The sequence below is a fragment of the Balaenoptera ricei genome, chromosome 10 (genome assembly GCF_028023285.1).
Source record: "Balaenoptera ricei isolate mBalRic1 chromosome 10, mBalRic1.hap2, whole genome shotgun sequence".
NCBI lineage: Eukaryota > Metazoa > Chordata > Mammalia > Artiodactyla > Balaenopteridae > Balaenoptera > Balaenoptera ricei.
The window spans coordinates 8,810,562-8,833,640 of record NC_082648.1 but is presented as its reverse complement, the minus strand read 5'-3'; the positions used below and the strand labels follow the sequence as shown (position 1 = coordinate 8,833,640).

Below are 23,079 nucleotides of genomic sequence, written 5' to 3'. Positions count from 1 at the left end.
GATCAAAAGCATTGTGTGTGGAATGACACCAACTTTGATAGTAAACATACGGATAAAAAACTAGAAACATATACGCCAAAATTTTATAGTGGAATTATGGATGTTTTAAAATACTTTCTAAAATACATTTATCTGCATTAAACATCAATGGGAAAAGAAAAATTTTTTTTCAAATAGCAATCTATAAGAGAAGGTTTCTAAGAGACAGGTTATTTGTTTAGTCATAATATTTCTTGTGTAGATGTCTCTATATTTATGCATATACATTTTAATCAGTAGTTTTTACTAGTAGTTTCTTTTAAGTATGCTAGTTTTTGTTAAAGATCTTACTTCTTGTTTCCACCAAAGCTGTGTTCCTTTATTTTTTCAGTCCTCCAATGTAGATTTCGAATGCTATTCTGCAGAGTACCCAAGTGGTTGGTTGGCTGAAAAGGAGGAAGATATGGCTCATGACCAGTTTTCCTTTCTCGTCAACATCAGCTTTTATCATACAATTTCCTTTTATCACTTTGGTCAAGAGGAGGGGCAGAAAATTTTGAGTTGGAGTATCATTCAGAGACAGTTCATTTCTGCCTTCCATCTTTCAGCCACTCACGCACCCAAGGGATCTGGGGTTGGAAAGGCCAACTTCTCTCACCTAATTTTTGGGTCAGCTTTCTCTGCCTGCCTCGCTGCATGGCACAAATACAGGTAACATTTGCTTTTATTCCCTCAGATCTTTGTACCTGAATATCTCATTTGTCTGACTTACAAAGAAAAGATTCTAGGGAAAAAAAGATTCTAGGAATATTGCATTTTATTATAAATGACTTGGCATGAATATGGAATGGATAGGAAAGCATTCTTTATTGATTGGGTTAGAACTGCATTAACTCTAAAGGATGTGAAAACTAGTTCAGCATTCATGGAAGGTTTTTTTCTGTTTTTAAAATATGTTATGATTTTTGCTTTGTGTTATCAAAATAAAGCAGAGGGATTTAGGGGATTACTTTTTATTCGGGTCTCATGATTTACATATTATCTCATCAATCGTAGAGGGTTCTATAATAGAAAAGACACATTTTCCTTAGGAAATTAGGGAAAATGTGAATAATAAAGTTCAGGAACTTTTAGAAATTAAAAAAATTTAAAGAATATAGTTACATGTGCCATATGTTTTCCATATTTCCTGTTTCTTGGATAGCACCTTTTCATAGTGATTAATATAAGAAGCAAGGTATATTTAAAATATCTACTATTTAATAATTTTTTATATTGATATCTACTAATAGATTGAACCCTTTATGGATATTAACTAAAGACTACCTACTGACAAATTTTATTTTCACATAGGCTTCTCTGGCAACTAGAAGATTATTTCTAAACTTTTAATATACACATAATCATTGGGGATTAAAAATACAGGTGTCTGGGATCTAACCTGAGAGATTTTTACTCCCACGAGACATTGGAATCTGAAATGTTAACCAATTTTCAGTGTTAACCCTCAGTAATTTTTTTGCAGCTGGTGTATGGGATACACGTTGGGGAACACTGTGGTAGAGTCATGTTATAGTTGAAAAGAACAATGCAATGTATTTATCTATTCGGGTCAAGAAATAATTATCTCAAACTGCCATTGACTTACTATTCAAATCCTTGTAAGAACTTTTTACTACTGATATGTAGTCCTGAATACACACATATATGTATATATATATGTTTTAAGCCAAGATATTTATATTTTTTCAGAATCCCCCCAAAATAGAATTTTTGTTTTTTGAATTAATAGTTTTAAAAGTGTCTCAGTAATTTGGGATGGAATCACTTTGTCTAACATATGTGTATATGTACGTTGAACATTTTGAGCTGAACTGAATAGGACCCAGCCTATTTAATCTATTGGTAAATTTAAAAAAATTCTTTCCTTATTTTCTAATAATCATGGCTGTAGTTACTAGGAGTACAAATGACTTTAGCAAAAATACTGAAAGTTTTTCATTTCTTATATAAATCAGGCTCAGTCTACATGCTTTAGGCACTTGAAGGAGTTAATAAACACACGTCCACACACACACACAGACACACACACATCCATCTTAATCCTGGTGTGTTTCTATAGACTAACCTTTTAATTTTTCTTTGGATAGAAATCATTCTGTTACAAAGTTTTAATGCAAAATACATACCTCTTTTTACTTTAGAGATGAATGATCAAGAAGTGACTTATTCTGTCCTGAGATTTCTTCGGTCACCTTCGGAGTCACAAAACAGATTAAGGCCTGGTAGTACTCAAAGCCCTGGCAAGACTGACGGAAAAGGTAGATGTTTGAAGCGTCTAAATTCACCCATCTCTTATGAATTGTCAAACTTCTGACATTAGAAATAAAAAGTTCCTATCTATATTCTAGGTTCTTGGTAATATGAAACCATAATGGTCTTTAATATCTTTTTTGTTTTTAATTTTGTGAGAATGGAGAAATTAATTCTTTTAAATTTGAGAAGGTAATAGAATTTTTTTAAAAAATAAATTTATCTATTTTTTGGCTATGTTGGGTCTTCGTTGCTGTGCGTAGGCTTTCTCTGGCTGCAGCGAGCGGGGGCTACTCTTTGTTGCCGTGCGAGGGCTTCTCATTGCGGTGGCTTCTCTTGTTGCGGAGCACGGGCTCTAGGCACGTGGGCTTCAGTGGTGGGCTTCAGTAGATGTGGCTCGCGGGCTCTAGAGTGCAGGCTCAGTAGTTGTGGCGCACGGGCTTAGTTGCTCCACAGCACGTGGGATCTTCCCAGACCAGGGCTCGAACCCGTGTCCCCTGCATTGGCAGGTGGATTCTTAACCACTGCGCCACCAGGGAAGTCCCAATAGCATGTTTTCATTCAAATTTGGTCAAGAGAAATTCATGAGGACTTTTTTTTTTTTTTTTGGTCGGACCAAAAGGCTTGCCGGATCTTAGTTCCCCGACCAGGGATGGAACCTGGGCCCCCAGCAGTGGAGGCGTGGAGTCCTAACCACTGGACCGCCAGGGAAGTCCCTCATGAGGATTTTAAAAGTAAAAGACAGACTAGAGTCTCAAGATAACATTGCAGGGGCTTCCCGGGTGGTGCAGTGGTTGAGAATCTGCCTGCCAGTGCAGGGGACACAGGTTCGAGCCCTGGTCCGGGAAGATCCCACATGCCGCGGAGCAACTGGGCCTGTGTGCCACAAATGCTGGGCCTGCGCTCTGGAGCCTGTGAGCCACAACTCCTGAAGCCTGGCGCCTGGAGCCCGTGCTCTGCAAAGAGAGAGGCCACCGCAGTGAGAAGCCCGCACCCCCAGGCGGAATGGCTCCCACCCGCTGCAACTGGAGAGAGCCCGCAGCCAGAATAAATAAATTAATTTTAAAAAAACCTTAAAAAAAAAAAAGAAAACAGTGCAGATCCTAGAGAAATAAAAGTCTTACAGAATGTTGAAGAAATGAAAAATATGCGTTAGAAACAATGTTTTTATTTAGACAAAAGGTATTTCAGGTGTCTTAAATATGTACCAAAACTTAATGGCAATGAAGAAACAAAAATGTTCAAATCAAAAGGGGCATTCTAATTTTTCCGTTCTCTCTCTGTACCTTCAAATAGTGTCACAAACTCTAAATTGAGAATAATTTTTTACTGTTTTAATGTAGTGTCCATCAGAGATACAATTTTCAGATATAGAGGACCTTCAAAGTCGGAGGGAAAATGGAGCACTGCTAGAGAAAAAAACAAAATTGAAGAAAAAGAAGGAAAAGTCGATTTCTAGAAAGTTCTTCAGGGATAGGCCCCAGTCACATTTGCAGCTTCAGAATACCCACTGTTGGCTACCAGTTTCTCAAGAATATTGACTGCTTTTTCCTTCCTCTTCATTATTGGTTGTGATCATAGCAAGAAGTATGCATGTCACTGTGGATTCTCACATGTGTATTGTGTTTATTGCCATCTGAGCTTTTGTAAGGAATGCATTTAAAAAATCTTACAAGACTGTTCTTGTGTGTAGGATTTCTAAAATGGGTGACTGTAAGTCAGAAATCTGAAACTTTAAAACTATAATTACTAGATTGCAAATTAAAACGGTTTGTACAATGTATTTTTGTAAAATTTTCAGAGACGATTGTTTCTATGTTTCTAATGGTGTTCAGGTTAAGATGAGTAGTGGGTCAGGCTGTATCCCTAATGATCATTTTCTTCCTTCTTTATTTAAAGACTCTTCAGTGCCCTGGTGTGGCATTGCAGTGACTCTTGGGACCCTCTGTTTACTTCTGTTGGTGACAACCGCAGTGTTGGGGACAAAGAGTGAGTAATTGAAATACATCCTTCAAGTCTTAGTCATAGAAGTAACCACTAACTGAGTAGGTATTAACCATGCTCCATCAATTATTCCATGGCTGTAATCAGGGAATGTTCCAGGTGGTTCTTTCTTAGTGATTTTTCCCCAGACATAACCACAGTGTCATTTTCATTTTATTTACCTATTCCAATATCTCTGAAGCTGTAATGAGCTGTCCCATTCTGTATGAGACATGGTAACATTCCTTCTGATACAGGACTTAGTACAGTAGACCCCTTTTCCACGGGAGATACTTTCTAAGACCCCCAGTGGATGCCTGAAATTGCAGATAGCACTGAACCCTGTATATACTATGTTTTTTCCTATTCATACATACCTATGATAAAGTTTAATTTATAATTTAGGCACAGTAAGAGAATATCTGAATTGCCAGCATCACTACTCTTGTGCTTTTGGACCATTATTAAGTGAAATAAGGGTTACTTGAGTACAAGCACCGCATACCTCGAGAGTCATCTGATAATGGCTACTAAGTGACTGACAAGGGCAGGATATGCTCGACAAAGGAATGATTCCCCTTCCTGGGGAGGACAAGAGGGATGGCACGAGATTTCATCACACTACTCAGAATGGCATGCAATTTAAAACTTATGAATTACTTATTTCTGGAATTTTCCATTTAACATTTTCAGATTGCGGTTGACAGGGTAACTAAAACCGTGGAAAGTGAAACCACAGATAAGGGCGAACTACTATTGTATTCCACCTTCTAAGTTTAGATCACTGTGAATCTCAGATACACATTCTTTGAGAAACAACTGTTCAAAAGAAATTATGACTTACTCTTAATTTTTTCTAAATATATAATAAAGAAATGATTTAGTAAAAAGAGTGATTCTATGCATGGATGTTAGATGATCTTGAATTCAACCTTTTATCTTTTATTTGAGCTCCTTGACATCTTTAGGGAAAATTACCAATATGTTGCACTCAGACAAAATTACTTATTTGGATCTTCCTCACTTTTCTCCTATGGATATTCCATCTGCTCCAATGATAATGGTGCTATTTCTTCATGTTGTTTAGTGCGGATTTTCGTACTCAGAAGATGTGTTGCTAAATGTTGACTGGTTTGTCCTTTGGTACCGATTTGTAAATGTTGTGCTAACTTAGAAACTGAACTGAATGGTTAGATGTTACCATCATAATTTTATTCAGAAATCGTGCTTTATTTATTCTACACTTAGGTGGCTTATAGTGAGAAATTTGATGTTTCAATTTATATGGTCAAGTTATTGAGGTGTTACTTTCTAAATGTAAAACTACTAATTAAAGGAATGAAATGGGTTGGTTGTCAAAGTGAGATTTTTCTTCTCCTGTCCTAAAGTTCAACATTTAAGCATTATGAGTACTTTAAAAATTGTGTCTATACTATTAATTTTAGTTTTTCAGTATATTCAAGAAAAACATCAACAGGAGGAAACTCTACGGAACCTCAGTCAGAAGTACCATGTTATGCAAAATGAGAGCTACTTAAAAGAACAACTTTTGATAAATAAGAATTTAGAATATGATATGCTAAAAACTAAAACCCTTCAGCAAGAAAAGGGACTGGACTTACCTCCTACAAAAAAGAAGGGATGTCATAAACAAGAGATCTTTTCAAAGTTTTGGCGAAATATAGGTATGTATGGAGGAAATCTTGAATGAAAGATGGCACAATTTTCCATTACTTCTTCCCCTTCCAAAAGCTTTGAGGCTTAATACAGGCTTATGTTATATGCTAGGGATCCAGGTCTGCTAGATAACTTTTAATTTGTGCCTCTTAGGTGTAATATGGGTATTTGGGTTTGCTTATTTCAAACATGGGATTGAGACCCCAGGAGTCATGTTTGGATTAGTAGAGCCCTATATTTCCCAAAAGTCAATGGCAGTTCTTGCTTTCTTTCTGCTCCCAGAAGGTGAAATAGTATATTAGCACCCCTGAAAATTTGGATTGTTTTGGACCTGCGGGAAAATCAGGCTCTCCAGCTTTGTTGCTGACATGAAATATGGAGACTATCAGTAAAAATATACTTAGGCTAAAATGGGCACAAGGGCTTTCATTTGGATGCTGTTGTAAAGATAACTGTATGTGTGTGTGTTTCCATTCTGCACTGACTTCAGATATTTGGTCTATTTGTGATCAATATATACTCCCTCCAGTACATCAGCAAGATCTGCCGGAGTGTTGATGTTTGTACAACTCTGTGTGATGATACTATTAAAAACATCCAAGAGATAATAATATTAAATCTCATACAGTAAACTCTGTTATCATGCATAAGATGCAATGAATCACCCTGGTTAATCAACAACTACTAAATATGTATTTAGTGTTTACAAAGAGATTTTGCTTATTTGATATCATTTAGGTGTGGTAGTTACTAGAAATGTACTGTCTCTATTATTGAAGAATTAATAACATTTTATTTTTTAGTTTCTTTAGCTTTACTTTTCTCTACCTATAAAAAAATTGGTTATCATACTGCAGAAAGGTTCACATCTTGTTTTTTTAACTTCTGTGACCATTTTTCCATAGTCTTAAATACTCCTCACAAACATGTCTGTTAGTGGTTGTGTGTTATTGCATTATATTTGTAACAATTTAAATGCTTTTTTTTTTTAATGTTTTTTATTTATTTATTTATTTTTATATTTTTTTATTTTTGGCTGTGTTGGGTCTTCGTTTCTGCGTGAGGGCTTTCTCTAGTTGCGGCAAGCGGGGGCCACTCCTCATCGCGGTGCACGGGCCTCTTCACTATCGCGGCCTCTCTTGTTGCGGAGCACAGGCTCCAGACACACAGGCTCAGCAACTGTGGCTCACGGGCCCAGTTGCTCCGCGGCATGTGGGATCCTCCCAGACCAGGGCTCGAACCCGTGTCCCCTGCATTAGCAGGCAGATTCTCAACCACTGCGCCACCAGGGAAGCCCTAAATGCTTTATTTATTAGACTGTTAGACTGTTTTCAATTTTTCTCTTCTATAAATAATCATAAACAGGGACTTCCCTGGTGGTACAGTGGTTAACAATCCGCCTGCCAATGCAGAGGACATGGGTTCGAGCCCTGGTCCGGGAAGATCCCACATGCTGCAGAGCAACTAAGTCCGCATGCCGCAACTACTGAGCCTGTGCTCTAGAGCTTGCGAACCACAACTACTGAGCCTGCGTGCCACAACTACTGAAGCCTGTGCACCTAGAGCCTGAGCTCTGCAACAAGAGAAGCCACCACAATGAGAAGCCCACGCACCGCAATGAAGAGTAGCCCCCGCTCGCTGCAACTAGAGAAAACCCAAGTGCAGCAACGAAGGCCCAACACAGCCAAAAATAAATAAATTTATTAAAAAAAAAATCGTAAACATACTTTGAAGGATTAATAATATTTTAATTTGGTATATTATGTATGAGGAAAAGAAAAAATTCCGAAGAATAATTTTAATTTTATCTAGAAGGCATTACAGAATCCTAAAAATTTTTTAAATTTAATTTGATTATTTAAAAAACAGTTTTATTGAGGTATTATTAATATGCAAAAAGCTGCATATAATTAGTGTATACAATTTGATGAGTTGAGACATATGTATATATGAGTAAAACTATCCACAATTAGGGTAATAGATATATCCATCACCTCCAAAAGTTTTCTTATGTCCCTTTTTTCTTTGTGGTAAGAACACTTAGCGTGAGGTCTACCCTTTTAACAAGTTTTTAAGTGTACAATTCAGTACTGTTGACTATAAGCACTATGGTGTACAGCAGATCTCTAGAATTTATTCGTCTTGCATAACTGAAACTGTGTACCCATTGAACAACAACCCATTTCCCCTCCCCCAGCTACCGCTTTTCTACTTTCTATTTCTCTGAGTTTGACTACTTTTTATATCTCATATAAGTGGAATCATGCAGTATTTGCCCTTTGTCATTGGCTTATTTCACTGAGCATAATTATCTTCAAGTTTCATCCATGCTGTTACCCATGGCAGGATTTCCTTCTTAAGGCTGAGTAATATTCCCTTGTAGGAATAGACCACATTTTCTTCATCCATCGATGGACATTTGTGTTGTTTCCATTTCTCGACTATTGTGAATAGTGCTGCGATGAATATGGGAATGCAGATATCTCTTGGCATTCCCGACTTCTGGTGAACCTCACATTATCATTAGTGATAGCTGTTAAGATTTTTTAGTTATGGAGAGTTGATAAGTATCTTGCTCTACTTAACAAAATACCAGATGAAAAGACATTTAAAGTTTCACCTTGTATATTGTAGGCAAACTCAATGAAGGCCACGGGTGCTGTCCAGGAGTAAACTGTTACTACTTTACCACTGAAAGTAAAGACTGGAAGGGATGTAAACAGACTTGCCAAAGTTACAATTCATCTCTTCTGAAGATAGATGATAAAGAGGAACTGGTATCATGGACGGTTACACATACTTTTATTCTCTTGGCCTCTGCCTCTCACCCTTGGGCCCAAGATACTGAGGAAATGGGGGAGTTTAGAAAGAGGAACCTTCAGTTATTCTTTGTGTAATGTCTGTTGAGTGAACAAAAATTGTATAGTTAAGAGTCTCAAAAAAAAAAATAAGTTTTTCCTGGTGAAATATCTTTGGTCTTTCCTTTCGTTAAGCTAAGTACTTAAAAGTAAGAACCAAAGAACATGAAGACTGTAATACAGAAAGCCCTGTCTCCTGGAGGGGGTGGGAGTGGGAATTGCTTCTTGAACACTGAAATTGAAGGGCTAAGTATGACTTCATCAAAATCTGTAGTAAATATTCCCCTCTTGGTGAATGCTATTCTCAAACACCTTCCTGTTTTCCACAGAATCAAAGATAAAAAAATTTTTAAAAAAGTCTCCCAGGAGACCTTGCCTGCTAATAGGCATGTGATCTTGCTATTTACTAAGCATTCAATACATATTATCTATCATGATGAACATTGTTATTTCCAAAATGGAAACCCCCTTGAAGATGCAGTTGGGGTCTTTGCAATCATCTCCTTTTCTTAGGACTCTGCAGGAGAACCCCTCACAGAGAAGTATGCCTTTCCTTTGATGAAGTACTTAACCCTTTGGTAAATTGCAGCCTGGAACCAGCAGTTATTTTTTCCTATAAGGCGGTAACTAAGAACCCAAAGGCAACATAGTCTAGTAGTTACTATTAGGAATTCAGGAGCCAAACTGCCTGGGACTGAATTCATTTCTGCCACTTACTTGCTGGGTGACCTTGGGCAAATTACTTAACCTCTCTGGGCCTCAATTTTCCCATTTGCAAAATGTAGATAATAATGAGGAACATAAAAGTGGTAACGATTTTACAAATTAGCTTCATGGTGATTTTCATTGCATCTGTAGGTAACATTTACTTGATTAATATTTGTATTTATTGTATCAAGATGTATATCTTTCAAAAAGAATTGTAAAAAAGAGAAAATACAGTGACAATAATATTGAAATTATCTTTTAAATTTATTACTAATAAAAACTGTCCATACACACACAATGTGTTTTTACAGAGAAATATTTGCAACGATCTCTGAAATCTCTGCTTATCATTTAGACAAACAACACAAAATTTATATGCAAATCTAGTAGATGTTTTAAATTGTAACATAAAAGAATTTATGATGTCAAGTCATAAAATAATTTTTTATGTTTGTTGCAGTAAAACACAGTTAAATTTAAACCTATATTTAAAAATATATTCAGTCATTTAATCAGACATTATGTACTATGTCACTTTGATATATTACATTTTTGGACATAGTAAATATCTCCAAATACTGCCCTGTTTCCCTTTACCCCTTCCTACTACTGAACAACAGCAAGTCTTTCTCTTATGAAGCTGAAGGCTCTAATGCACACGTCCCCACAAACATTTGTTATTTTAATAAATGTGTTTAGAAGATTCCTTCTTTCACTTGGAATATGTAATGATTATTTTTCTTTACCTTTAAATTTTTTCTGGAGCATGATTTTGAATGGTTTCATAAAGTGTCATACATTATTTAACAACTCTCCTATTGTTAGATATTTAGATTTTAAATTTTTCCACATTTTAAATAATCTATGAGACTGGCAGCCATTTGTAACATAAATGAATAAGCTACTGGAAGAAAATTACTTTGGAAAATGAAAATACAGGGGTTGAGGGGAGAGAGGGTTTTTTTAGGAAGGAGGGATGAAGGATCATGTAGAAAGTAGCAGCCTACTGGTCGTAGAAACAGCTGGGTCTTTTACCTGTCCTTATTTTCATTCATCTAACAGATGGGAATTTAGTCCTATGATATGTATTGTTTCCTTTATAGATCTTCCTTCAATCCCAGACTTATCGAAGTTCCTACTGGATTGGTTTATCATTTAATGAAAGGGAAAGTAAGTGGAAATGGATTGACAATGGCATATCTTCTGGACTGTAAGTTTCCGGGATGCATTCAAATTCTAATATTGGTGTTGGGCTGGAAGGATTGTTTCTAAAATGAATCTTGCTTCACAGGGCTTAACTCATTTTCAAGTAGAGGTCATCAGTAAGAATAAGGAGAATGATTAAAGAAATGTTTCAGGAAGTACAGTTAAAAAGGATGAGAAATGTCATACAGAGTTATTAATAATAAAATTATGATGCTAAACACATGATCAAAAGTATGTGTTATGAGGTACGCAAAATAAAATCAAATCATAAAGTAAGGTGATATGATGTGATTGGACCATTCTGACTTAGCCATGGTGATCTCTCCCACAACCATGAATGAGTGTTTTGAGTATCCCCAAAATTCATTTGAAACTCCTTTAAATTAGTAGTTTATATTAATTATAAATATACATAAATGTAGGTCCAAACATACACACGTGCGTGCGTACCCACACACACACCTCACTATAGTCCTTCTGTTAAGTGCAGTATTTTGTAAACTCTTGGGTTTACATGTAGTTATAATCTGCCGTTGAACTGTTCAATGATTTTTTAAAAAGTCTTAACTGTTACATTTTTTATTTCTAAGAATTCTCTTACACTTTCAAATCTTCTTGCTAGTTACTCATATATTCAAGCTGTCTTTTATTTCTTGAAAGATATTAATCACACTACTTTTATATTTGGTATCTGATAATTTTAATATTTGAAGTTTTGTGGGTCTAACCTATCACTTCTACTGACTTTTGTTCATGATGCCATTTTCTTTGTAGTGTTCAGTGATTTTTTTTTTTTGAGCTGCTGTGGAAATTATTTGAGGACTTAGATGAAGGTGGCTTCCTCAAGAAAGAATTTGCTTTTGTTGGATGCCTTGGAGCATTGTGAATCTAAGCCATTTTTAATTCTAAATTTGGACCCTGCCAGTAGTGTAGTTCTGGGCCGCAAACCTACAAGAGATGTCATGCAGGAAATAACCTTGATGTGACCGTAGCCTGTGAGTACACTTTCAGGCGAACACTTTCAGGGCTAAAATTAGATGCTCAAATTGCACAGTTAATTAAATCCATTTTAAACACGTAGCGCTATGCAAGGGGAAAGACACGGGATAGCTTATCATACTTGGATGGGATGGGATAGGTTGTCACATTTAGGCTGAGGGGCAAGTGGGTTAAAAGGATCACCTGGATCCTGAGTTATTCTCTCTTCATATGGCCTGGCTCTGTGGCATCACACTTCCCTGACGATGGTGTAAGGTTTCTAGGACCAGACTTGGGGGCTGAGTAAAGGGGGCTCAACAGACAGAAGGTTCTCGTGGCCAGCACACACATTTTCTCTATTGGGCGGATACAGGAGCATGTAAGCCTGGGTAGAGTTGCAGCTTTCCAATTAACCTGATGAGCAGCTACGGATTTTACTTGCGTTTCTTAGGCAGAGGGCCAGAATGAGTGTCACCAGTGGGTGGCTAACTTAAAACCTCATGAATGTTGAGTATCTATGTGCATCATGTATATTTTATGTACGATATTTTGTATCTATTTGATTCTTTCCTCCTTTTCTGTGTTGAGCACACATGGGCTCTACTTACTGTATCTACACCTAACATGTCACATAGGTTACTAGCTTACTTATCTGTACTTAACACATCTCCTACTTTCTGCCTATGCCTCACAAGCTACTTAGTTTCATTTATCTTCCTTAATTGTTTCTCTTTTTACCTATAGCAGATTCGAATATTCCTAAGTAATACAGCAAATGCAAATTACATGAGGGGTGGTTTGTGATTTTGGATTGTTAGGTGGGATTATTCTTTTTCTTTTCTACTTAAATCCAATGTTCAAGACAGTTCTAAGGTGGTTTATACTGAGATATATCCCTTTGGTCTCAACACTTTGTAGCTTATTTTCTGTATAGAATCCCCATCTGGGGTTGAATTCATTATTCAGCCTTCTACATCAATTAAGGGAAAAACTGGCTTCAGTGCCTCACTTACCCTTCTGGGTTTCCACCTTTACTTAACCCTCAGCCTGAGTGTGAATCTGCTTTTTGCCAGTTCATTAACTTATTGAAGAGGTTTTAAAATTTGTTTTTATTCAGCATTTTAAAGTATTTTCAGTAGGAAGATAGTTCTCACCTAATCCACCACTTTGCTGAAATAGAGGTCCTGCTTTAGATGTTTTTCAGTGAATTTTCGTGTTTTAGTTAATAACTGTTAGCGATAGGGTGGGGAAGGAAAAGAAATAAAACACATAAAAACATCAATTAAACAACTTCATCTCTGACTATATTCCAATTCTACTTTTTTCTCCTTAAAGTGTATGCACATGAGACCTTGTTATCTGTGTCACAGAAATTTAGTTCCTCTCCTTTTAAATCTCTCACTTTTATTGAAATAATTAACATAGGGAAGCAGGTTGCTGTATCATGATCCCAACATAGCAATATTGCTCTCTGATCAAAAATTCCCAGTGTGGAACAAAACAGGAGATTATGGGTGTGATCAAGAGTATGTTATTCTATTCAGTGGGCTAAGAGAAGTAGAAAATCTTTAGTGATAAAGTTATGTTTAATATTTCCATATTCCAGATCTTTAGGCAACAGACTTAAAAATATGATTTATGTTATTGTAACCTTCAGAATTAAACAGCTGGCCATGCATGTTTTCTGTTCTACAGTAATTTGGCAATAATGACTTCTTCTTCTGGGAGAGGAGAATGTGCATTTTTAACCTCAACAAGAATAGCAAATATTGATTGCTCTAACACCTATAACTGTATCTGTGAGAAGAGAATTGATTGCTTCAAATAGACACTAAGGAGAAAAGGTGAAATGGAATTTTTTCTTTTTCTGTTGTTGTTGGTTTCCTGTAGTAATTTTGTTTTTGACTGCAGGACTTTGTCCACTGTAGAAACAGAGATGAGATGGAGGACGAAGAAAATGCTCTTTTGGACTATGGTTAAAGACATCAGATGCCATCTGTCTTCTTGGGGAAGAGAGAATCATTTTGTCTTTGGAGAGCAGTTACCCCTCTCTTTAATGGCCTTGAGGAATTACTCTCTCTTTCCCTGAAACATCCACAGAATCAATTAAAGAGCTCTGATAAATAGCCTGGGTCTTTTCCTTATCAATAGGATAAATCATTTCAATAGACTCTGGCTTTGAGAGATCACAGTTAATAACCAAAAAGTAGTTATCTTCCCTCCCACCCCATCTAGATGCTTGACTCTCATTAAAAAAAAATAATTTTGCTATAATTTCAAACTTACTGAATAGTTGAAACAATAGTACAAGGAACCTTCATATAACCTTTACCCATAGTTACCATTTGTTTATATTTTACTCTGTGTGCCCTTTATAGTTTTTTTTTCTCTCTGTCTCTCTCGTTGCTGATTCATTTGATAATAAATTCAGGATATTACATCTATTTGTCTAAATATTTCACAAGAACAAGGACTTTGTCTTCTATAACCATAGTACAATTGTCAAAATCAGGAAATTTATCACTGATACAGTACTATGATTTCATCTATAGCCCATGTTCGAATTTTCTCAACTGTAGCTCTAATGTCATTTATACCTGTTTTTCCTCTTTGTTCAGGATCATGTGATACATTTAGTTGGGAGGTCTCTTTAGTCTCCTTTAATCTGGGACAATTCTTCAGGATTTCTTTGTCTTTCTTGACCTTGACATTTTAAAAATCAACTCTATTGAGTTGTATTTTCATGCAATAAAATGCATTCATTTTAAGTCATGAGGTCAGTGGGTTTTAAACAAATATATACACCTCTCAAACACCATCAGATCAAGGCACAGAACATTTCCATCACCTCCAGAAGTTCCTTTCTCCCTCTCACCACCCACCTGGTCTCAGGCAACCAGTGATATGCTTTCTGTGACTATAATTTAATTTTGTCTGCTTTGTTACAGAATTTTTGTACATCATATATTCCTTTGTATCTGGCTTGGTTTTGCTCAGCTAGTTTTTGACATATTCCATGTTCTTTCATGTATCAGTAGTTCATTCTTTCAGTTACTGAGTAGTATTCCGTTGTATAGATATACCACAGTTTGTTCATCCATGTTTGGACATTTGACATGTTTCCAGTTTTTGGCTATTATGAATAAACCTGCTTTGAGCGTTTATGTGCAAGCCTCTGTGTGAATGCATGTTTTCATTTCTTTTTTATTAAATACTTAGGAGTTTGATTGTTGAGTCCTATGGTAAGTGCATATTTAATAATAAACTTCTAAATTGTTTTCCAATGTGGTTGTATCATTTTACTTTCTCATTAGCAAAACATGAGAGTTCCACATCCCTTGCATTGGCAGGCAGATTCTTAACCACTGCGCCACCAAGGAAGCCCAGGACACCAGTCATATTGTGTTAGGGCCCACTCTACTGACCTCATCTTAACTTGATTACATCTACAAAGACCCTATTTCCAAATAAGGTCACATTTATAGGTGCAGGAGTTAGGACTTAAACATATCTTTGTGGAGGACACAATTCAACCCATAACAATAATATTCCCTTATTATCTGTTTCCTGTTTGTAGGATCTGTAATGATGTCCTTTCTTTTCTTATACTGTTTGTATTTCTGATATTATTGAATCTGTGTTTTTCTTTCTTGACCAGTCTAGCTAGAGATTTATATCAACTTTATTAATCTTATTGATGAAATCAGCTTTTTGTTTCATTGAAGTTTTAAAAGTTTGCCCACTTTCCATCTTATTTATCTTTTATTTTTATCTTATTTCCTCTCTTCTACTTATTTTGAATTTAACTTCTTTTATTGTCCTGGCTTCTTAAACAAGGGCTTGTATATCCTTTTGTCAAACTTAGGTCTTTACCTGTGTTAGATCAAAGTTAAATCTAGAACATTTGTAAAGCTTTTAATATAAAGATTCAAGCATCTCCCATCAAAGGGCAACACACTGGACCTAGCTTAGGTGCTTTTCCTGATCTCCCAGTCCCATCTATCTCACTCTCTTGGATGCTTGCCTAGCTTCCTAGCCAAAGCAGCCTCAGCAATGCTTGTTTTGTACTCATGGTTGTAAAAATAGGTTATCATTACGTGTACAACCGCCAGATTGTGGCGTGGCCTCCATCATGTCTACAGTGGCAGGAGCCACAGCAGATCCAGTGCTCAGACCCCTCAGAAGCTGTGGCTTTCCAGAGGTTGCTTGAAGCCTTCAGCTAACACAATCCAGAAATGCAGGGATATAGAGGCCCTATATGGCAAATTTTCACCAGAAAAAGGAGATAGGAAAGAAGCTGCCAGTGAGTTGATAGCCATGTCCTTCAACCTGATGGACTGTTTGGAGATGCAGGGTTTGTGTAACGACCCCTCAGAGATGTTCCATTTGAATGAGTAAAAAATGATTTCTTGTGCACCTGTGGCCAGCCTGAAAATGTGCCGTCTTGTACTCCCTTTTCTTCTTTCCCTGACTCATCATCTCCCTTTCCTTTTGCCTCTCCTTCTTGCTTCCTTTGGATTTTACCTCTTCCCGCCATTAGGTGTTGTGGCATTAGGTGTTGAGCCTTTTGCCTCAGGCTCTGTTTTCCAAGGAACTCTGGGCTAAGATGGTGCCATCTAATGAAAGGAAGGATTGTATCCATCCTCATATAAGGCAACTATCTGCTATACCAAGAGAGAGGGTCTCACCCTCTCCACAAAAGGAGAGACACAAAGCCTCATTAATCATGTCTACCTCAAGTAGCAGGCTTCCAATTGATACAGTCTTCCCCATCAGCTCTAGATGCGGCCCCTCATAGTTTGGAAGACTGAATTACAATGATAAATTCCACCATCACTTCTTACATTGACACAAAGTGGCAGTGGAAAAGGAAGAAGAAAAAAGATATAATTGTTTCTCATATAGACATAACTATAAAAAATATAGCTATAAAAATACCTGTAAAAAATAGCTACCAATAGCCTCACCTCTGTAATAGGTCATGAAGCCATAGTTCATATTTATCACTTTCTACTTCTACCACTCATTTTTCTCATGAAGCTAACGCCTCAGCTAGTTGGGATCCCTTATCTAGTGTAATGACCCCTTCCAACTGTTTCTTTCTTACTTTACTTTACATACAAGTTTTATTTAATTAGACTGTCTTCCTTAGGTCCTCCTTTACCTTAGGATCTCTGGGCTATTGCACTTATTTAACACCCCATTAATGAATCCTGCCATACTAGGCATATAAGGGAGCTAAGACTCAACTGCACTGAGGGACATCCCCCATTACAGATGTTCAGACTCTGCATAACTCCTCTTGTGCTTCATGACCTATTAGAGAAATGAGGAACCTCATATTAGGGGGACGCATGAAGTTGTTACATAAAATTTAAATACGAATATAAAGATGGCAATGAACAATGAGGTTAGAATATGCCCCTCTGGGCCTGTTTGTGCACAGGTGTTGGGAAGCTAAGCCCTCCAAGCTGCATTTCCCAGTGTCTTTAACCAAACAAAGCCTGAGGCAAAACTTAAGTGATATCAATGCTTTACAGGGCAGTGAAACTGAGGGAAAGGGGAAGTGAGGTGAAGGAGGATGGGAAATAAATACAAGATGATGCATAACTGAGATGGCCACTGCTCCACGAAGAGACAAAACTGGTCACTTGACCATGGAGAATGTGGCTCTAAAGAAACACCGGAAGTGTAAACAGTCAAGGGAAGGGAGAAGAGAACAAAAAATTTATGTGCCAATTTCTTTCTATCTCTTGCTTCCCAATGGTTATAGTACATCCCAAGCAAAAAGCAAATAACTTGCACTCCTAGCGTGGACAGCTTCTCATATCCTGCTCTCATACCCTGTGGTTTGGTGCTTATGAGTCTGGAAACAGTGTTCCAAGCTGGACACGTCAGTTGTAGACTTCAGACAGTAGAAACATGCAGTCTCACCTGTCCGTGATCATTGCAGGGACCACTGTGTAAAAGCAAGTCGTTAAGAACTGAGAGGCATGTTAAGCTGAGGCTGAGAATCTGAGAAGGTGCACAAGATGTGTTCCGTACAACCGGACTGCCGGATTCTAGGCGGGTTTTGTCAATAAGAGATGCTGATAGGAAATTGGAGGATGGGAGGAAGGGAGAAGCCAGGGTAGTTTTAACCCCTCTCTACTTTAGGTTGTATCTCTAGCAACAGCTACGTTACTCCTATGTTCCTACCTCTCATTGGACAGATCTACATGGTTCTAGCTTCTGCCAGTGATCCTGACTCCAGGAAATCACCTCTTTCTTTTAACCCTAGTTTAGGGGGTAGTAGAAGCTTCCCGGTATTGCGAAACTCTGAGTTTCCTTATTGATTCTTAAGTGGTTTCTTGGCATCTTTGTCACCTTCTTAATCAGTTCCTTGAATAAAATTCCCTCTGTTTTAAAAACTCAGAGAGATTTGTTTTCCTTGCTGGACTCTGGTTGATACACATATACTTTCTCACTTTCTCATTATAACCATCCTGTGAGATAATACAGGCACACCTCGGAGACATTGCAGGCTTGGTTCCAGAACACTGCAGTCAAGTCAGAATTGCAACAGAGTGAATGTTGCCATAAAGGGAATCACACACTTTTTTTGGTTTCCGGGGGCATATAAAAGTTATGTTTACACTCTGCTGTAGTCTATTAAGCGTGCGATAGTATTATGTCTTAAAAAACAATGTGCATACCTTAGTTAAAAATGCTTCATTGCTAAAAAATGCTAACCATCATATGAGCCTCCAGTGAGTTGTAATCTTTTTGCTGCTGGAGGGTCTTGCCTCGATATTTGATGACAGCTGCTGACTGATCAGGGTCATGGTTGCTGAAGGTTGGGGTGGCAGTGGCAGTTTCTTAAACTAAGACAGCAGTGAAGTGTGCCGCATCAGTTGATTCTTCCTTTCAGGAATTAGTTCTCTGTAGCATGCAGTGCTGTTGGATAGCATTTTCCCCTCGGTAGAACTTCTTTCAAAGTTGGAGTCAGTCTTCTCAAATCCTTCTGCTGCTTTATCAACTAAGTTTATGTAATATTCTAAATCCTTTGTTGTCATTTCGGTAATCATCACTGCATCTTCACCAGGAGTAGATTCCATCTCAGGAAACCACTTTCTTTGCTCATCTCTAAGAAGCAACTCCTCATCCATTACAGTTTTATCATGAGATGGCAGCAATTCAGTCACATCTTCAGGCTCCACTTCTAATTCTAGTTCTCTTGCTGTTTCCACCACATCTGCCATTACTTCCTCCACTGAAGTCTTGAACCCCCTCAAAGTCATCCATGAGGCTTGAGATCAACTTCTTCCAAATTCCTATGTATGTTTTGATATTTTGACCTGTTCTCATGAATCACAAATGTTCTTAATGGCATTTAGAATGGTGAATCCTGTCCAGAAGATTTTCCCCTCTCTCCTTTCTTTTCCTGCTTCCTTCCTTTCACTGTCTACTCATCCATGGTATTATTTTTTCCCCTCCATTTATCAATCAAAACTCTTTACTTCATAGGTACTTATTTTTGGCTTGCATGCTCTAGGTGAAGAGAGAAGCCAGGGTCCTTTAAAAAGTGTGAACATATGTAAGAATTCTGACAAGAACCAAAACTTTCAGAATGTCTCTAAAATGTCAAGATCTCCTATTCCACTGCTGAGAGTATTTTCAATTGTTCTGGACATCAGATCTTTTCCTCCCGTTCAGGCTTTAGAAGGGAAAGTGAACCCCTCTCAACTCTATTTCTGACCAAACTGTGCAACTTTCTGGTAAGGTCAAAGGTGTCATCAGCTTCTGTTTCTGGAGATTTTGTTAACATCCTTAATTCTCTCTGATGGGGATTGATATTTGAAATTCAAGAACACTAGAGTAAACTCAGAGTAATGAAACTTTAGGGAAGGGGAGTGAATCCCCTGAATTATAATATTTTCAATTAGAATTATATTGAATTAAAAGGAGGTCTTTTGAGTGAAAGAATTTCCATTCTGGTAATGAAATAATGCTGGGCCCTCCAAAGATTTTTTCTTTTCTTTTTTTTTTTAAGAACTGAATAAAGTGAATTGTGAAGACTGAGAAAAGTAGAGAAGATATAAGTTTACCTTTCTTGGTTTTTTAGAAATAGTATTTTTTTGTGAATGTTTTGTATCATCCTTTTAGTTAGCTTTTACTCTTAGTTATAAACTATAATAATCTAGGTAGGGAATATTTTGTTTTCAGGAACTATACAAACAAATGACTATATGAGATTTTTTTTCCTTATAAGTTGAACAGTTTTTGAAGATAAACACTTTGTATTTAAGTTTAGAGACAAAGCCATTCAAGGAGATCAAATTGTTCTGTCATAGATACTTTTTTTTTTAACATCTTTATTGCAGTATAATTGCTTCACAATGGTGTGTTAGTTTCTGCTCTATAACAAAGTGAATCAGCTATACATATACATATATCCCCATATCCCCTCCCTCTTGTGTCTCCCTCCCACCCTCCCTATCCCACCCCTCTAGGTGGTCACAAAGCACCGAGCTGATCTCTCTGTGCTATGTGCCTGCTTCCCACCAGCTATCTATTTTACATTTGGTAGTGTATATACGTCCATGGCACTCTCTCACTTCATCTCAGCTTACCCTTCCCTCTCCCCATGTCCTCAAGTCCATTTTCTACATCTGCATCTTTATTCCTGTCCTGCCCTAGGTTTTTCAGAACCATAGATACTTTAAAAGAGAATTAATGGCTCTTTCTTTTTAGTTTTCCCTGTTCATAATTGTCTCCTTCAGTAGAGAGTTCATTTGTTCCTTTATCCATCTGTTCAACAATTGTTTATTTAACACTTACTATGTCCAAGGCATTATATTTGGTACTGACATTTTAAAGGTAATTAAAGTCACAGACCCTTCCCCTTGAAGCTCAAACTTCAGGGGACAGAAAAATCTATAAATAATCAAAATGCAATGTGAAAACGTAAGTAATTGGGTCATAATTAAGATGTTCTGAGAACCCATAGGAAGGATGGAGTAACTCTGCTCAGGCACAGGGAAGACTTTTCAAACAAATGCATTCAGCTTGGTTTGGAGGAAGAGTATATATTTTGCCCGTTGGACAAAATGAAGAATGGCATTGCATTCAAGGTGATTGTAGCCCAGATGTGTCACTTTCCATAGAATATTAGCGCTAATGGAAGGTAGGCTACTGGGCATTGATGGAGGAGCTATGAAAGCAGACAACCAGCATAGTATTCAGCCAGAGTAGGCAGATAAGGAGCAGTTGTTTAAAGAATCAGTGAAAGAAGGAATATTGTACAGAGATCAAAAAGTACCTGAAGATTTCTGTTCAGTCCCAAACTATTTTTCTTTTCTTCTTTGATTGCAGATCCCTTCTGGGACTCATCCCTCTTTTCTTCTCCATATAAAGTTGTTACGACCTATGGAATCCCTTAGTATCACTAACCCAGACACATCCTTCGGGTGGAATCTTTCTAACTCAACCTTTTGTATTTCCTCAAAGGCAAAAATTATTCAGATTCCTCTGCTTTTAAGTTCTTATTTTTTTTATACCAGTAATTGCAATAGGTAAACTAGCAGAGACTAACAACACCAATCAAGTAATGTAGTAAAAGATTTTTAATATTCACTATATACTGTGATATATATATGTATATATAGCTCCTATTTTCTTTTCTGAGAATTAAAATGCCCTTTTGGATTCATCACTTGTACATTAATTTGGGGGTATAAGTAGTAAGTCCTCAAAAATTTGTTGATGTCCATTAAATCTTGTGTTAGCCCTAGCCTAGGGTGCCAAAGACTGTTGACCAATCCATGAGCCATTCTGAATCACCTTTTCTCTCGGTCTTCACACAAGTTACTCACTTTCCCATCTCCCCTTGTAGCCAGAATGGCCATGTGGCCCACCTTTGGCCATTGAAACTTAAGACAAATTTGGCTAGAGGATTTCTGGTATATGGCTTGCATTGCTTCTACTCTCTTTTTGTTGCCTTGGATACTGACAAGTTACCTGGAGCTGTGGCAGCTATGTTGTGGCCATGAGGTTGTCAACATGCCCAAGAGCAGATCTGAAAGCTTTAGAGAGCCAGTGGCATGATGATGATGTTGCTGAGCTGTTGGACCAGTCCTTCGCCCCTTGATCTCTGGATTTTTTGTTATGTATGTCCAGATATATGTCTAAGAACCACTTACTCATGGTTGCTGTCAATTTCAATGGGTTCCTCATCACACAGAAGAAGGAACTCACACTGAATTAAAAATATAAGCAGGTTGTTTGACAAGTGAGGATGGACTTAGGAAAAGCAAGATGGAGAAATCAGAATAATGGAGAAATCAGAATAATTCTGGATTTATTATCACTGTAGCTATAAATTGTGTTCCTATAATCTAGCATTACAGTATATAGAGGATGTGCTATGCTACAAAGCAAGATCGCTTAAGATTAAAACAAGGCAAAACAAAACAGGAAACCCTTGTGATTTGTGGTTTAAAAATAAAAGGGTCTTAAATCTCTCAGGCAGCCAAAGCTGCAGCTTCTCAGCCTGCCTTTTTCCTGACAGCTCTGCTTTTATGCATTCTGACCTATTACTTTAATCTGTTTCAGCATAGTAGGAAAGCCTCTTCAAAATGATAATTTGTTTTTTGTCTGAATACCTTACAGTTTTGCTCCTCAGCCCCCAGTTCTCCATTCATCATTGGCACAGCAGCCTCCCTCAAACCTACAAAAGACCACAAATGGTGGGAAATTCCAATATACACTTAATTCAGCCCTTCAGAGGAATTGTCCTAAAAGAGGAAGAAGATCTCCTCAAACATAATTGTTATAGAGAACTATTTCTCATACGCTGTATGGGAAGTGTGAGCTGTAATGATTTTTTTCTTGAACTTATGGAGGAAGTTCTCTTTCAACCACAAATTATCTCCATATGTTTCTCTACTATCCAGAAATGACTGAGAAGGATATTTACACAGAGGTGAAATCTCCCGACAAAAGGAAGAAAACACAGTCCAGAACTGCTGACAGGAAACATGATTATGGTAAGCATCTAGATTCACAGAATCTTAAGTCATAGGTTTGAACAAGATCTTATATGTCCAAAAATCCACTGAATTTGTAAATTTCTCTCTATAACTTGCCTGCCAAGTGGTTAAACTGCGTTTGAACACCTCCTTGGAAATGGAACTCATTTTTCCCCAAGGTAGTCAATTACAGACTTTAACTGCTCCTAGAATATTTTTCTTTACTCTGAATCAGAATATTTCTTCTTGCATCCGATATGCACAAACACTACTTAGAAGCCTTTTCATAGAGAAGAAGTAATTCTCATAACAAGCCTAATGACTTCTAACAGTGAGTCCAACATCTCAATGCAACAGGTCATCATTTC

At 37.3% G+C, this 23,079-nt stretch overlaps 1 protein-coding gene across 3 annotated transcripts; it reads left to right on the top strand.

Annotated features, from left to right (window-relative positions):
- Positions 1–378: 378 nt before the first annotated feature.
- LOC132372993 (killer cell lectin-like receptor 2) lies at positions 379–22,698 on the top strand. Of its 3 annotated transcripts, none has more exons than XM_059935294.1 (8): positions 379–690; positions 2,184–2,300; positions 4,192–4,281; positions 5,721–5,960; positions 8,587–8,729; positions 10,622–10,728; positions 13,398–13,546; positions 22,637–22,698. In XM_059935294.1, exons 2-7 carry the CDS (start codon positions 2,186–2,188, stop codon positions 13,528–13,530), a joined length of 828 nt encoding a protein of 275 aa, XP_059791277.1. In that variant the 5' UTR covers positions 379–690; positions 2,184–2,185; the 3' UTR covers positions 13,531–13,546; positions 22,637–22,698. The 3 variants fall into 3 exon arrangements, with proteins under 3 accessions (XP_059791277.1, XP_059791276.1, XP_059791275.1); XM_059935293.1 differs by lacking the exon at positions 22,637–22,698 and adding an exon at positions 13,614–14,096; XM_059935292.1 differs by lacking the exon at positions 22,637–22,698 and having other exon boundaries at positions 13,398–14,096.
- The last annotated feature ends 381 nt before the right edge of the window (positions 22,699–23,079 follow it).

Coding starts and splice junctions, on each gene's coding strand:
- LOC132372993 (XM_059935294.1), top strand. CDS start 2,186: ATGAATGATCAAGAAGTGACTTATTCTGTCCTGAGATTTCTTCGGTCA. Junction 4,282..5,720: donor CGCAGTGTTGGGGACAAAGA/GTGAGTAATTGA, acceptor TATTAATTTTAG/TTTTTCAGTATATTCAAGAA. Junction 8,730..10,621: donor TAGATGATAAAGAGGAACTG/GTATCATGGACG, acceptor TTTCCTTTATAG/ATCTTCCTTCAATCCCAGAC.